Genomic DNA, 15,533 nt, shown 5'->3' on the forward strand with positions numbered 1-15,533 from the left:
ATAACTAGTAGTGTGACTATATTTTCTTTTTTATAAATCATACTGTATATCACGTTCACTTCTCATGTGAGGGAGAGATGCGTGTGTGCGTGTGTGTGTTTGTTGAAATGTGAAGTGGTCAGCCAGTGTGTGTCTCTCTCTCTCTTCAGTGTGTGCCACAAAATTACGACAATCAAGACAATCGAGAGACTAATTAGTAGACGATGCAGATAAAAAGGCAAACTTCTCTGAATGGCTTGTGGCTCAGCTGCGGAGTGTTAAGCAACAAGATCATTGGACCTCCGGTCAAACATTCAAAATAATGATTGCCAAGTCTATTGTGAAAAAAAAAAGGTTTAATCTTTTTTTCTTTTAATAAATAAGACCTTTTATAATGATTTAAGGTTTCCAGGAGTAAGTAGACTAACCCAGGCGTACTCAGCACTATGGAGGTCTTTTACTTTTACTTTGTATTTGAAGGCTACTTAACCTACAGTTACAATGGAGTGAATCTTTTGCTCTTTACATAAGACATGCTGTGTGTTTATTACAGCTTCATGTAACCTTATGGGATGATATGCATCAGTATAATGTGGGCTCTCCATGCCCCTTCGGCAGCCCATGCCTTTTCATAATCGCAAGCATTAACAAAACAATTATTAGCCCAATTAAAGCCCTTTCCTAAGCACATTGTTGCTCTGCAGTCAGTTATTTAAATTTCTTAAAAACCTCCCAACTTGGAGTAATATTCCAGTGATTGTCCCATCAAATCTCCCCCCTCCATTGAATTGGTTATATGCCTATATCATATATGGGAGGGAGAAATGGCAGAGATATAAATTGCAAGCACATTTTCTTTTAGGCCAAATCAACTTACTTTCACATGGTGGAGGGATACTTACTGTCTGTGGTGCATATTCACATTGTGGTTGAAGTGTGTTGTCACTAATTGGTGGTTGTGATTGACACTGTTTCTTTGTTTTCTTGTAATTAAAATGGCCTCTCTTATCCTTTGCAGAGGTGTGGTGATGAGGCACCACGCCCTATGAAAGCAGCTCAGAGTGTGCAGTCTGCAGCTGTCGCTCATCACTTGATCTCCAGAGCCTCACCAGAAGTGCTCCTTCATTTGTGCTCTGAACTTTTCCTCCATTTTGGCCATTTGTTGCCCTTTTGTCCATGTGCTTCCTTTTTGTTATTTATATCCTGAACCATGGAGACTGGAGCACCCAGCTCTCCATTATTCTTTGTTCTTTAAATTAGTTGTGTGAATAAATATTGTTACTTTTGAATACTTGTCCGTTTTCCTGTGTCCACCCGTTTACATTCAAGGCCTACCGGGGGAAAACGAGCCATATTTTCCTGACTGCTCAGGCCTAGGGCAAGTCAATTTAGGATGAATGTAACATCAACATAGGCTGCTACAACCTTTTTCTTCCACCCCTGAATTCTGAAGACTTGTGACTTGAGGGATGCTAGGCAGAGATGTAAGCAACATGGACACGAGGTTTACTGAGACGTGTGTGTGTGTGTGGAATGTGACCGTCATAATCGGAGTCAGGTGATCTCATATGATCTCACACAATAACCCCCAGTCCCCACAGAGGAAAGGAGTGTGTTAAGGGCTCTACATGCTCGAGCAACTGCGACACATCGACAACGCAACAATGTTGCAGACACTCTGCCTTTATGATTCTGCAACATTCACGCGTAGCCTATGCAACATTGTACAAATAAATGTAAAATGAATGTACAAAATAAATGTCTTTCCAGTGTTTTAGACGTCGCTCTTTTACTTTGAAACCCCCCGACCGGAAGTATTATTGCTGCTGCCGGTTCAGTGTTTTTGAGCTGACGGTGACGCTAAATACAAATGTTGAGATTGTTGGTGAACAACTAACTTACTTTAGGTTAGTTTTAACGCTAGCTAGCACCAGGGATGGACGCCGTTGTGCAAATGCAGGCAGCTACAGGCACTTGAGGAAGAGCTGCTGATTTTAATCGGCAGGAGAGAGCTCAACAAAGCCGTATATCCCTGTGGCGCGGTCGTAGGCACGAAAATGCAGATCAAAACTACCTGTTGTATTAAATTAATTGATTGCTGTTTAACTTGTCCCTGTGTCCAGTCCTTTCGATTAGCCCCACCCGTTCATTGTAAACAATGATGCATGTAATTATATTAACATTACTGTGCGTTAGCTCTATGTAAATAAATTCTGAATGACATTAACGTTAGTTGGGTGGCTACAACGAATTCTCACAAGCTGGCATCGTAAAATATCAAGACCAGCCATGGGAATACTGTTTACTAAATTGTGGAGGCTTTTAATCGTCAAGGTAAGATGATTTGAAGGCGTATGCTATGGAAGTCTTCCCCTGCAGCTCCACTTTGTTGAAATGTACATATAACTAGGGCTATAGGATAACCACCCGTCAATTAGCGATTTTTTATTGGTTTGTCATGACAAACCAATTACATAATCAAACATATGTGTAAAAAACTAACATATTCCAGTTGACTGTATATTTTTTGAATGATTCGTTAGGAAGATATCAATACTTCAATTTGTATAAATTACGTTAACTATCAAGGATAGTATTCCTGCCTGCGGAACCAATATTATTATATGACAGCCCCGCCCCCATTCACTAAGAAACCAATCAACGCTATGCAACTTCAACGCAACGGTTGTGTTGCAGTCGCTCGGGTTAGATTTTGGGGATAGGTACACAACATCCTCGCAACACCCTCTGCGACATCTGCAACCATGTTGTGTTGCAGTTGTGTCGCAGTCGCGTCGCAGTTGCTCGAGCATGTAGAGCCCTTTATGAGGGCTACATTGTGCTGAGTATCTCCAAATAATTCTTGACTTTTGACATGGAGTGCCTGATGGGTTGAGTTTACCACATCAGAACACTTTGGAAAAGTGTCAAGGTGTCAATCACTGAAAAGTATACTAAACTGACTTTCAAAGACTGTTCTCTAACTGGCTAAAAACATCTGGCACTCATTGTATAGTCCCATGTGCCATGCCCCACCCATCTCCTACCCGAGTAGGATAAAACAAACCATGAAAAGTATTTACAAAATGCTCCTGGGCACTGGTAGGTATATCTATATTCTCCTATGGCCTGTTGGCTAGTACAGGGTCCTCTCTGTGTTTATGCGTGTGTGTCTTGTGTGAATGTTTGTCAGTGTGTATCTCTCAAACTAATGCGGTCATGTCAGTCAGTCACAGTATGTTTGCCTGTTTAGCGTTGTTGTGTCTGCGCATGTTACCACCTCTGCATTATCTTGTCAACTCTTGTGTGTGTGTGTACTGACCACAGTGGCATCCGGTGAGGTTTTTCCTGTCACAGGATCCAACTCATTCAGTTCTACGTTGAACAGGAAGAAGATGAAGCCATAGAGGAGAGGGCCAAATCCGTTACACAGTCCCCTGATACCCGTGATCATGCCCTGGACCACTCCTGTTAAAAAAAACACACACACAGCGTTAGAAGGCTGAACCAGCCCTGGACCACTCCTGTTAACCACTTAATGTTCCGACGGCCCGTGACACATTTTACAGCCGTCTGTCGGTGTCACACTGTTATCAAGTTTCTCAAGTTCAAGTTTCTTTATTAGTTGTCATACTAATGTTGTGTGTGTGTGTTGTTTGTTTAAATGAGTGTGTGCGTGTGGATGTGTGTGCTGTGAGTGTATTTGATGGTTTGTTTTACATAGTGTTATTGTTCATAGTGTTATTGTTCATTTAGCATCCTGATGGCCTGGGGATAGAAGCTTCTTCTGAGTATCTCTGTGCTTGCCATGAGACTCCGGAATCGCTTGCCTGACCGCAGCAGTTCAAAGAGGCAGTTGTTTGAGTGGCTGGAGTCTTTCATTATTCTCTTAGCCTTCCCCATGCAACGCTTGTTGTAAATGTCTTGGAGAGTGGGATGCCCACCTCCATTTGTGCGTTTGGCTGAACGGGCCACTCTCTGTACTCTGCTACGGTCTTGTGCAGTGCTATTCCCGAACCAGGAGGTGATATTGCCTGTCAGGATGCTTTCTATTGTGCATGAGTAGAAGTTCTTAACACTTTCAGTGCCCAGCAGGGGGCGCACATTTAGTGCTTGAATGCCCACCATCCACTGCAATGTTAGCATTAATATCGCCTAATCTATGTTTTAAATTATGGCTATGTGTCTAATCTGCCCGTCGCATTATCAATGACTCATTTCCAGTCAACATTGTCGAAGCGGATTGTTTTTTTATCGGTTCATTTCCGTTTTATAGCATTTTGAAAAGCCCTCGTTTTCACGAAGAAAAAAAAGTTTCCATGATAATCGCCCAGTACTGTAATATTCTAGAACGATGTCATTTTTCGGCCTATTTATGAATAGTTTTCAAAGATTATCGATAGTATATGTGTACGTGTGCATGCTGGTGCCGCGCGCTGAAAATAGATTCTCTCAGTTCCTGATCGCTCTTACAGTCAAACAGCCATATCACATTATAGAGGAAAAGCTTATATCTCCGTGAAAACTGGTCTGATTATCCTAAGACTGGTAAAATAGATTCCTTACCCGAGATCAGATGGTATCCAAATGGATTATTCCAATTCCTGATCGCCATTCCAAAAATCAATCCTTTTATTGATCCCACGGGTATACTGTAAAACACATATTACACGCTGTGCTGAGGGTCCAGAATGAATCTGATCGGCTCCGGTTACATGCGTGAGAAGTAAAATGTGGATTCCGGAGGGTTTTTTTTCTCATCCATTTTCATCGAGTCCAATCCAAAATGGTGCATTACCATCTGGGAGACGATAGGGGGCGCTTTTTTCACATCTGAGTGCCTGGCGGGGCAGGATTACCAACGGTAGACTCGGTTGATGAAATATGAATTCAGATCGCTAATGAAAAAAGAATTCTCGTGATGGGCATTCAAAGTGTTAAGGATCTTCTGACTCACGTTGAACCTCCTTAGGCGCCTAAGGAAGTAGAGGCGTTGTCGTGCTTTTGTTCACTACACTGTCAATGTGTGTGGTCCATGTCAAGTCCTCGGATATGTGGACTCTGAGGTACTTAAAACTGTTCACTCTCTCGACCGCAAGTTCTCACGCAAACTGCGCTAAACTGTTGTTGCACTGATCTGTTGTTGTGTGAGAAGGGGGTGAGACAAGAGATTTGTGGGGTAGGGGGAGAGGGGACTCTGAGGGAGTGTCGACTCCTGACAAAATGTTTGGAAAAGAGCCTAAACATACCATTACATAAAGATGTGTAAAACACAAATTCTTTGTGATATTGTTATAGATTTTGGACATGTTCTAGGTAAGACGTCAGGCTATGGCCCCAGCAGTGTTTTCAGCTAATAACTATAGAGTAGATAGATCTGGAGGCATCCGTTTGCTAAATAATTCAGATAAAAAAGAAAATATATATAAAAAATATTTTAACAGTGTTCAAACCTCTAACTCTAAGACAATTCCTTTTGAAAGAGGCCAGACTTGTGCATCTGCTACAAATGGTTCCAGAATAGTGTCCAATTTACTTTCAGTATGCAATCGACAGGCGTTTTATGCAAAGTTTGCAGGACTGTTAACACAATCTGCGCCAAGGACGAGTTAACTCGTTATTGCCCGCCATGCGTTCAGCGCCAACAAAGAGTTAACTCGTTTTTGGGATCGTTATTTAGTTTATTCGCTATATCTATTCATAATTCATGTCTGCAGCCTCTGCAGACCCTTCAGACCCTGTCTGAGCTGGCTGACGGTCAACACCGCCCTCTACTGCCTTGCGGAGCTATTGCACTCCATTGGAAATGGGCTGGTGTGTTTTCTGAGGCGATCCGAGCCGTGGGGGTGGGGTTTAAATACTCAGACAAGGCAGGCCTTTACAACGATGACATGGGACACTCATGTGTAACGCGGTAATGTCAGGGACACTTAAAAGTCCATCTGAAATGGAAGCAGGAAAATAATTCTTATTTAAAAGATAATAAATATTTATCTTAACCTGTTATACCCTAGCCATATTTTCAGAAAATTTACCTAAAAGTACATACCCAAGTAAATGGAAGATTGAAGACTGAATGTTGCCATTCGGACATATGCTATATGAAATATGAATATAGAATATCAGGCCTATAAATTACCTTATTATGGCCACGTCATACATCTATGGATCGGCCCAAATCTCCCCTTTCCAATGGCAGAGTTAAATCTGGATTTAGTACCACCAGGCGCCCGGTAGAGGGCAGCAAAGACTGAATGAAATCTACTGTAAGTACAGTTACTTCCTGATAATCGAGATTTTTTTTTACCGGATTTAGACGCGTTTTAGACGTTCACGGAAAGGTAAAGAAACAATATACGTTGTATTTTATGGCAATAACGTTGAGGTTTGTTTGACCCGTGAGATATAAACACGACATTCAGTCAATGCTTGTAAGGAAAAAATAATTGTAGGCGGCTGGTGTGAGCTGGGTAGTTTTATGAAATGTAGACGTCCATCGAAAGCCCTGGGTTTCCGCTTTCTCTGGACTACAACGAGACTTGTGGGGTGCTGCATGTGTGGAATGATACCTCCAGTGAAGTCAATGGATGCAGCATAATTTTTATCATTTTAGCCAATCAACTGTCAGCGGTGAAAGTGAATAGCAAATCAAACAGCTCTCATTCCTTCTTGGCGTGAATACTGATTATATAAGACAATTAACCTTGGAATGCACAAAGTCACAGCATTTTGCAAGCGTCTAGTGGCTCGGGCTGCATTTTTCGCCAAACATAAATAAATAAGTGAAAAACATTTAGAATGAATGGCCGTGGACGAAAAAATAGGATTCTGGAGAGCTTTTTTTTGGCACACGGTTTACCCGGATATCTCTCAAAGAACCATTTCTGAATGGATTTTGATCAAATTTGGACCACTACAGAAACATTTGATTACACAAGTTCAAGTTGAACTCAAGTTCAGACCTCCGTTACTCTATTTCATTAGCACTAAAAGTGATTTTCCTTTTTTGCATTAGTAACTTCAGAATGTTATCTTTCAAAAGAGACCAGGCTCATGCATGTGCTATAAGTATAAAGATAAGCTTTGCAAAAAAAAGTATGCAGTCCTCAAGTTCAAGTAAAAAAAAGAATTGCCACTTTTCTGCCCGCCTGTTAAGAGGTTAAAGGTCACAGTCACCTTGTTGGTCAGGCGCTGCACTGCGGGACACCAGGGCAGAGACAGCAGGGAATGTGATGGAGGACATGGCTGCTACCGTCCCTGCTGCCCACATCATCCTGTTAACACATACACACACATTAGGGCTGGGCAATATTACCCAAATGTATAATTTATAGTCTATTTATTTGTTCACATCACATTGTGGATCTGATATTGTAAATCGAGATACACAATTTTATTCAAGTTTCAAGTTTCTTTAATAGTTGTCATACAGAAGTACAGAATACTTTCATACAAAATGCTTCTTACTGTTACGCTCCAGAGACTGTGCTAGACAAGATAGTATCAAATAACATAGTATAGCATGTAATTTAGAAGTAGAAAATGAGGTCACAGTGTTCAGTATAGACATATGTACAATGTTCGATGCAGAATAGACGTACATATTGTCTAAATAAATGATAAAAGTAAAAATGTAGTCTGAAATATTTCAGAATGCCATTGGAAATTACAATTTCAGTTTGACACCATCACATTTTCCATTACAATGTGGTACAATGTGATGAACATGGATTCAGATCATCTAACATGATGTGATCAACCATACCTAAAGCAGATAACGTGAATCGTTATCAAAATTGTATTCCTTCTGAATATCATGCTCTTTATTTTCTCCCATATAGCCCCAGGTCTAGAATGTAATGCCGTGCCATAGGTGAAACCATAACGCATCAGAGAGACACTGCACTCACCATGGCTCTGATCCGAAGCCATACCAGGCCAGCTGAAAGAGCTGGAAGCCCAGGCCCAGTAGGACTGTGTTCTTGTTCCCAATGGTCCTCATCAGGATACCGAGAAACAGAGTCTACAGAGAGAGAGAGAGAGAGAGAGAGAGAAGGGGGGGAGCAAGGGAGGATAGTGAGAGAGGGAGGTATGAAGGAAAGAAGAGGGTGGAGAAGGAACAAAGGAGGGAGGTAGAGTATGAGCAAGGGATTGTGGGGAGAAAACCCAATGTTTGAGAAACACTGCAATAGGCACATAATAAAATGGTGCATTTTATATAGTGCTTTTATCCAAAGCGTTTTACAATTTTGTTCTTCACATTCACCCATTCACTCACACACTGACGGACGGACACTTTGACACACAACCCGGGCGGAGCGGGAATCGAACCGGGAACCTCCAGATTACCAGACGACTGCTCTACCTCCCAAGCCACTGTCTAGTGATATGAATGAAAAGCACTTTTATGAAGCATTTATCTCCACGGAAATATTTTTCGATTCAGATCGACTAAATACTAGGCCTGTCCCCGACTAAGGATTTGTATAGTCGACTTTGATTGGCCAAAATTTGCAGATAGTCGACTGGTAGTCGACTACCTAATCCCCCCCCCCCCCCGAATGCCAATTAATTGAAAGATTAAAGATGTATTTATTTGTTTTTTGGTGGGGGGGGGGGGGGGTGCTTAATGTCTGAAGAAGTCGACTGAAGGCTTCTTGTCCTCTGCGAAAGCATGCAATTGGTCCACTGATGGATACATCTTGATCCATCCATTGTGTCCTGTATGATAGGGTGGGTTGGCCTTCTCTTACAGAAAGGCGCAACAAACACTGGTATTTATTTATTTTTAAAGCCCTTATCGGTAAACAACCTGTTTATATCTCTTCACTGTTGGATTGGAATATTGGGAACCTATTCAACTCGATCGAATGACTGGATGGTTCTTAGGGTCCCTCAAGTTTGTTCTGATCTAGGGAAGTCAGCTTTTTCCTTTGATGCCTCTAACTCATGGAATGTCCTCCAATTCTCTGAAATTGGAGGTTCTCCCTTCCCTTGGTATGTTTAAACGCATGATTTCAGACCATTGTGTAACTGACCTGTAACTGTTTTAGCTGATCTTTTTTAATCATTTTAAAAGTTTTTTTATTTTTACTCATGTTAAATTTTCTGTGAATATTGCTTGTATTATGTACTGTTTACATTGTACAATCGTCGTTTCTGTAAATGAGGGAAAGCTCAGAAGCTTACGATTTTAAATAAAGGCTGAAATGAAATATGTCTAGTGTGTGAAGTCATCTTTCAGTGCCGCTGACTGTGCCCGTTTTCTTAGGCAGTTAGCCTCGCTGGTATGTGCACCATTAGCGTTAGCCACGCTTATAGGCCTCTTTGCTTTTGGAAAGAACGATTAAAAAAAAAATATATATATATATATATATATATTTTTTTTTTAATTATAATTTTTTTTTCTTTACTAAGAGGTTGGCAGTCGACTACGGCTCCTTGCGACTAGTCGGGGTCAGCCCTACTAAATACCATCCCATCTATTTAGATGCGGAAACAACATGTGTATTCAAAGACTGTTTGGTGGGAAAAGAGGTGTGGCCAACAGCAGAATCCATTACCTGAGCAATGATGGAGAGGATGCCCACCATGGCGATGAAGGCAGCAATAGCTGCAGGGGTAAACTCTATCACCTGAAAAAAAAAAAAAAAAAAAAAGGAAAGACCGAACTGAAATTACAATCCAAGTATCAAATCTGGTTGTACCATATTGAGAGAAAACGGGGTTTATTCAATGTATGTGATGTATAGATTGGGGGGAGATGACCACAGCTAAAACGGTGCCGGGTCAGAGAGGTCGAAATGTGCTTGGCTTAGAAGACGGTGATAGAACGGTGGTTCAGGATAGCAGCACACTGCCAGCGAGGGTGTTTGTTTTGAATTCCGATCGAAGACACAACAAAGATAGCACAGGGCACAGAGGCAGAGCGCGATTGAGGTTTTGACAGTGAATGAAACGTTTTGAAATGTGTGTAAAGGTTAAACGCGGTTGTCATGACGGCGCGTCGCATGACAACCAGAAGAGGGGCGGGGCTATCGTTTCTATGACGAAGATCCTATAAAGCGGACGGTGTTTCCGGGTGTAAGGCAGACCAAAGAAACGAATCCCACAGGAGGGAAGAGACCAAGGGACTCTCTCCTCTTATCACAGAGGGGGGGGGGGGGGGGGGGGGGGAGGATGCCACATCATCATTAGCTTCGGCTACCACGAGGATGGTCTTGGCTGACGACCAGGCCTGACCACTATCGGACTGAATAGCAAAAGGACAATAGACTGAACACACCGAAAGATCATTAGAATAGACTCTTCAAGGACAATACAATCTGTTAAAGGGGAACTATTTTACTATTCCTAGCACTATTTGGGCAACTTTAAACAATTCCTGTCAGTCTATTGAAGACATCTGTACGTTTAAAAAAAAAAAAAATGCATTGGTTTATATTTCTAATCAAGTACTCAAACCCATCATTTTTCAGCCACAAGAAATCAGGCTGTTATGGCCTGGCTCCGCCCATAAGCACTTTGAGTGACAGTCAGTCGAGAGCGAGAGCGAGAGCGAGAGAGAGAGAGAGAGAGAGAGAGAGAGAGAAAAAAAAAGTGTAAACACTCTGCGTGTCCTCCCGGGAGAGGGAGCCGGGAGGACACACAGAGTGTTACAGTTCTCTCTCTCTCGGTTCGGGAGCATGGGCTGTAGCGCAGCACGGTGGTGGACTTCCTCGAGAGGGAGACACGCAGAGCGTTTACAGTTCTCTCTCGGTTTGGGAGCATGAGCTGTAGCGCAGCACGGTGGTGGACTTCCTCGAGAGGGAGAGGGAGACACGCAGAGCGTTTACAGTTCTCTGCTTCTCTCGCTCGGCGGGCAGCTAGAGGGGGCGGGTGTTATTATGCAAATACGCTTACGCACCATATGACGTCCCATATAGGCTAATTTTCAGATGACTCACTTGAGGGAGGGACATTATTGTGAGGGGAGAATTGGAAGAATGCGCCAAATCGAGAATTAGAGACATAGATCCTATTACTATAAGTCCACATAGCTAGAAAATAACCCTAAACACTGGAAAAGGTCATTTATAAGATAGTTCCCCTTTAACATCTGAGCTGAGGTTTCTGTTTATATCAATAAACAACGCTTTTCATCGTAAGGTATTACGCTGTGTCGAAGTGTCGAATTCTTACGGAGGTGGAGAATTATTATGGTTTGCGGATCGTACTAACGGGGAGAGATAAGGATATATTCAGCCAGTATCTGAGACGTCAGGACCATTAAAATTACACAACGCAGAGGAATTGGATGGAGAGAGGATAACACAAGACGACGTGATACTGGCCAGATTGATCAGGATCTAACAATATGTATCGTAAGCGGGTACTGTATCATAAAGATTTCCCCAGTTACCTTGCTGTCATCCTGCCCCAGGTGATAATACAACACCACCAGTACACGTGGTCAAGTGTAACTCTAGTGTGACCCAAACTATTCAAATTCACCCGTTTGATACAGGAGTAAAAATCACTCACCTGTATCAGCTAAATAGGAAAAGAAACGCACTGGCACACTTGCCAATTATGCCACATCAATGTGGAACGCCCTACCCAAAGCTGTAAAGGAATGTGAATCACTACCCACTTTCAAAACCACTCTCAAAGAACACCTACGGGAGACTGCAATTCGAAACTGGCCCCTGTAAATGTCCTAACCCAACCCCCTCCAATGTACAGTAAATGACCAAGTATGGTTGTCAATATTCCAATGTACAGTTTTGCTTGTACAGTTGTACAGTGTCCCCCACCCACCCACCCCTCCAACCCAACCCCCCACCCCACCCACCTCCAATGTACAGTCCCCCTAAGCCCCCCCCCCCCCCCCCCCCACCTACCCAACCTCCTCCAATGTACAGTTTCTACGTCAAATGTATATACTCTCTTTTCTGGACTATTTTTGTATCACAAACAGTACTGTATTTGCAAATCTGGTATGTTATAAATGTATAGATGTAGCAGTACTGTCTATCTGTATGTCGTGTATGTCATATATGTTATGATGAATTGAAAATGGGGGACCTGATGTAAACAAGACGAAAGTCTTTCTCTGGTCTGCAACCCCTTAACAATTGTATGTATTGAGCTGTACTGTACCCATTCTGCAATCTGTTAATAAAGTTTTCAATCAATCAATCATTCCTTGACCTAACCATAATCTCATTTAACCTAATGTATCCCAATCTCCAATCTCATGTAGTTCACCAGAATAATAGGGATATATCACAGATAATGTCTATGTAATAATAGTAATAACTTGTCCGTCTATAGGAAGAAGCTGGAGTACTGTCTGTCAGTATCTTACCTGTGTGAGGTATAGGAAAAAGCTGGAGTATTGGCCAGCCTCTGGTAGATAAGACAGGAACACTGTGACACAGATTAGAAGCACTGTGGTGTCCTTCCCCACACGACGCAGAGACTGAACAGACAAGACAAACAGAGTCAAAAGGTGAATCAAACAAAACTATCAATTCATCAATAAATGTACCACCGACTGCTCAGTTAGGACATTGAGCCTTTCCATGAACATAACACCGAAAACATTTTGGAGATGCAAAGTGACCATGAATACATGGTGACTGCACAGTCATCGTCGTGGGTTAGGGGTCACAGGTAAGAGATTAGGCATTACAAGGAATTGTTTTTCTTCACCAGGCGCAAAAACCAATGGGTCAGGTTTTAAAGGTCAGGGGGTAGTGTTAGGGGTTAAAGGTCAGTCTATAGCTCTGGATCAGCTTGCTCTAGAGCAGAGGTCGGCAATTAAGTTTGGCCTCGGGCCACATTTTCCCCAAGCCATTATATGGGAACGGCTAATTTGATATATTGATAGTGAAATAATTTTAACTCTGACAGACCACCTTATAACTAAGACATACATTTGTGGCAGAGGCAGAGAATGGATCAAAATAAACAAGCTGCATAGGTGGCATAATAAACTGAACGACATACATGTTTGCACTGAACATTATACCTTGGTCTTTTTGCCATTTTATTATAAAACCAGAGACAAGCGCCTCTCTCTATCGGTCTATCCTACATTACGCGCAACCATGAGTTTATCTGGCGGCCCGTTCTGTGGAGTGCAGTGCACTGGACTATTGAGAAGTGATAGGGATTTTCCATTGGCTCTCCCAGTCCACGTGACCATTTCTAGCATTTCCATTGGCTATAGTGACAGACATAGATATATGATAAATAGATACAGTGGATTAGATGCAGTCCAGAGAAAACAGCCAATCTAGATATTTCAAGATTCTATGCTTTACATCCGCGCAATCTCGGAGAGATGCACTCAATTTTGAGATGACAATCGATTCCGATACAATAAAGCAAGTCTTTATCACAAACTGATCCAAAGATATTTAATGTTTTACAAAACATGTCTAGTGTTGCGCCCGGGTTTTAGAGGGTTAAAAGCCTAATTGTATCTTTAATTTAGTTAATAAATGTCTCGTTGTAATTCCTTATATACCTAATGTAGCGCATCTTCTTGAAGCGGATTCAGCTTTTTTGCTCCGATTTGACTTCAGTTTAATTGCATTGTTACTGTTCACATGTGTGTGGTGCCATCACAGTCATGTATAAATAAAGATACAGTTTGAATGACTTACTGAACTGGTGTTTTAATTTCATACCACACTGCTCGTTTGTTATTTCAGCACCAGGCGGTGTCCACCGACTTTTTTCGTGTTGAGCAAGCGCTACATTGCACCTCGCTGCCTACCTGTTATTCACTCTCAACATGGATAAAACAAAGTATAATAAGCATTCTTTAGGTGGTGGGAGTTTCTCTGTTTGGACATTATAGCTTAACCTGTTAAGCCCTAGCCCAATTTTCTGAAAATCGGCCTAAAAATACATACCTAAGTAAATGGAAGATTGCTCCACTTCTACAAGGTCCATTTGCATGTTCTTGGGGCATCTATGGATCTCAGGGAATGTATTCCCAGTGTCAGAAATATTTTGTCTGTTACTAGGCTTGAGTAAATTGTGATGAAATAAAGGAGAATATTAATTATGATTTTTCTTTGCATCTTTGACGGTGAATAACACCATGCTAAAAATGACCAGTCATGGAAAACTGGTTGAGCTCGTTCAGCACCTTCTTGGGATTATGTGTACAGAAAATCTAAGCAAATGAATAAAGGGAAGATGATTAAACAGAAGGTTTTGTACTGAATTCTGCCACCCGGACACATGCAATTTGAAATATTATTATAGAATATCAGGCATATAAATTACCTTATTATAGCCAAGTTGCACATCTATGGATCAGGCCAAATCTACTCTTTCCAATGGCAGAGTTCAATTTGGATTTAGTATCACCAGGCGTGCAGCAAGAACAGTGAATGAAATATACTGCAAGTACAGTTATTTCTTTATAATGGGAACCGCTCTGCCATTTTGAATTGGTTTGCAACGCAGATTTTTGCTAAACGTTCACAGAAAGGTAGAAAAACTAACTGCGTTCTAATTTATGCCAATAGCGTTCAGTTTTGTGGTAGATATTCCAGAAAAATATGAAATAAAAATAATTCATCCACAAGTAATTTGCTTGACAGAAGCTGGCATGAGCTGGGTAATGTAATTTTTCGAAATGTCGCTCAATTCAAAGCTCAAGGTCTCGTCCCCTCATACGACTACAAACAGAATAGGCCAATTGCGGCCCGAGGGATGATATTTTGCGGCCCCCTACTTGACATGAAAGTTTAGTGTTAATGCGGCCCGCGGGCAACGGTTTGCCGAGTCGTTGCGCGAGAGTTGGAAGTTTTATTTATTTTATCACTTGTAGGTTACCATAGCGCAGGCTCATGACAGCAACGTTACGTTAGTGACTTGGTTGAAACGTGATTCCGGAGTGATATCAAGTAAAGTGGAAGGCAAATGCATCCTCGCTATCTCCTCTGACTGCGAGCAGTGCTCTGCATGTCCGGCTGCACTGCCACTCTGTGTCTGTGTCTGTGTACGGGTCTGGTCCAATCACATTCAGCGGCCCGTCAGCGTTTTCCCCCCTCACCCACAGTCTGCGAATCAGATGCAGAGTAGGGGAGTAGGGCGGGTCTTCACGGACTGCATGTCTCTCTCTCTTTCAGTGCGAGTCAGAGCAGAGTTGACAGCGCATCTACAGTAGCCTCACTCCCAGTTTTATCTCTGTGAGATAAATGTAGCTACTAGTAGCCTAGTTTCGCCAGCAGGCAGCCAGCAGAAAAATATGGCATTTTCAAAGATGGTCAGTAAAAGAAAAGTCGACTGCAATTCAAAGGTGAATGGACTGAAAAATATGTGTTCATCCTGAGTCCCAGCACCAAACCAATGTGACAAGAAACGGTAGCTCTTGTGAAGGGTGGCAATTTGAAAATAATGTATGACTGAAGTGATGGAGACCATGTTTGAAGGCAAACAAAAGCAAACCCCCCTCAGATCTCACAGCAACCAGAATAACTGAAATACTGGCTGGTGATTTGATTAAACAGCTTTGTGATAGAATTTAAAAAAATGTACAGTGCATT

General features: G+C 42.0%; 1 protein-coding gene across 1 annotated transcript in view; it reads right to left on the reverse strand.

Moving 5' to 3' along the window:
• The window catches only part of mfsd14bb (major facilitator superfamily domain containing 14Bb), a 59,903-nt gene that overhangs the window by 6,867 nt on the left and 37,503 nt on the right, over positions 1–15,533 (reverse strand). Inside the window, exons 7-11 of the mRNA XM_084327515.1 lie at positions 12,329–12,442; positions 9,543–9,614; positions 7,890–8,002; positions 7,156–7,253; positions 3,302–3,447 (exon numbers count right to left, since the gene is read on the reverse strand). Coding sequence (XP_084183641.1) covers positions 3,302–3,447; positions 7,156–7,253; positions 7,890–8,002; positions 9,543–9,614; positions 12,329–12,442 — 543 coding nt within the window. The remainder of the gene's footprint in view (positions 1–3,301; positions 3,448–7,155; positions 7,254–7,889; positions 8,003–9,542; positions 9,615–12,328; positions 12,443–15,533) is intronic.

Source organism: Notolepis coatsorum (genome assembly GCF_963971535.1).
Source record: "Notolepis coatsorum genome assembly, chromosome: 1".
In the NCBI taxonomy this organism is placed as follows: domain Eukaryota; kingdom Metazoa; phylum Chordata; class Actinopteri; order Aulopiformes; family Paralepididae; genus Notolepis; species Notolepis coatsorum.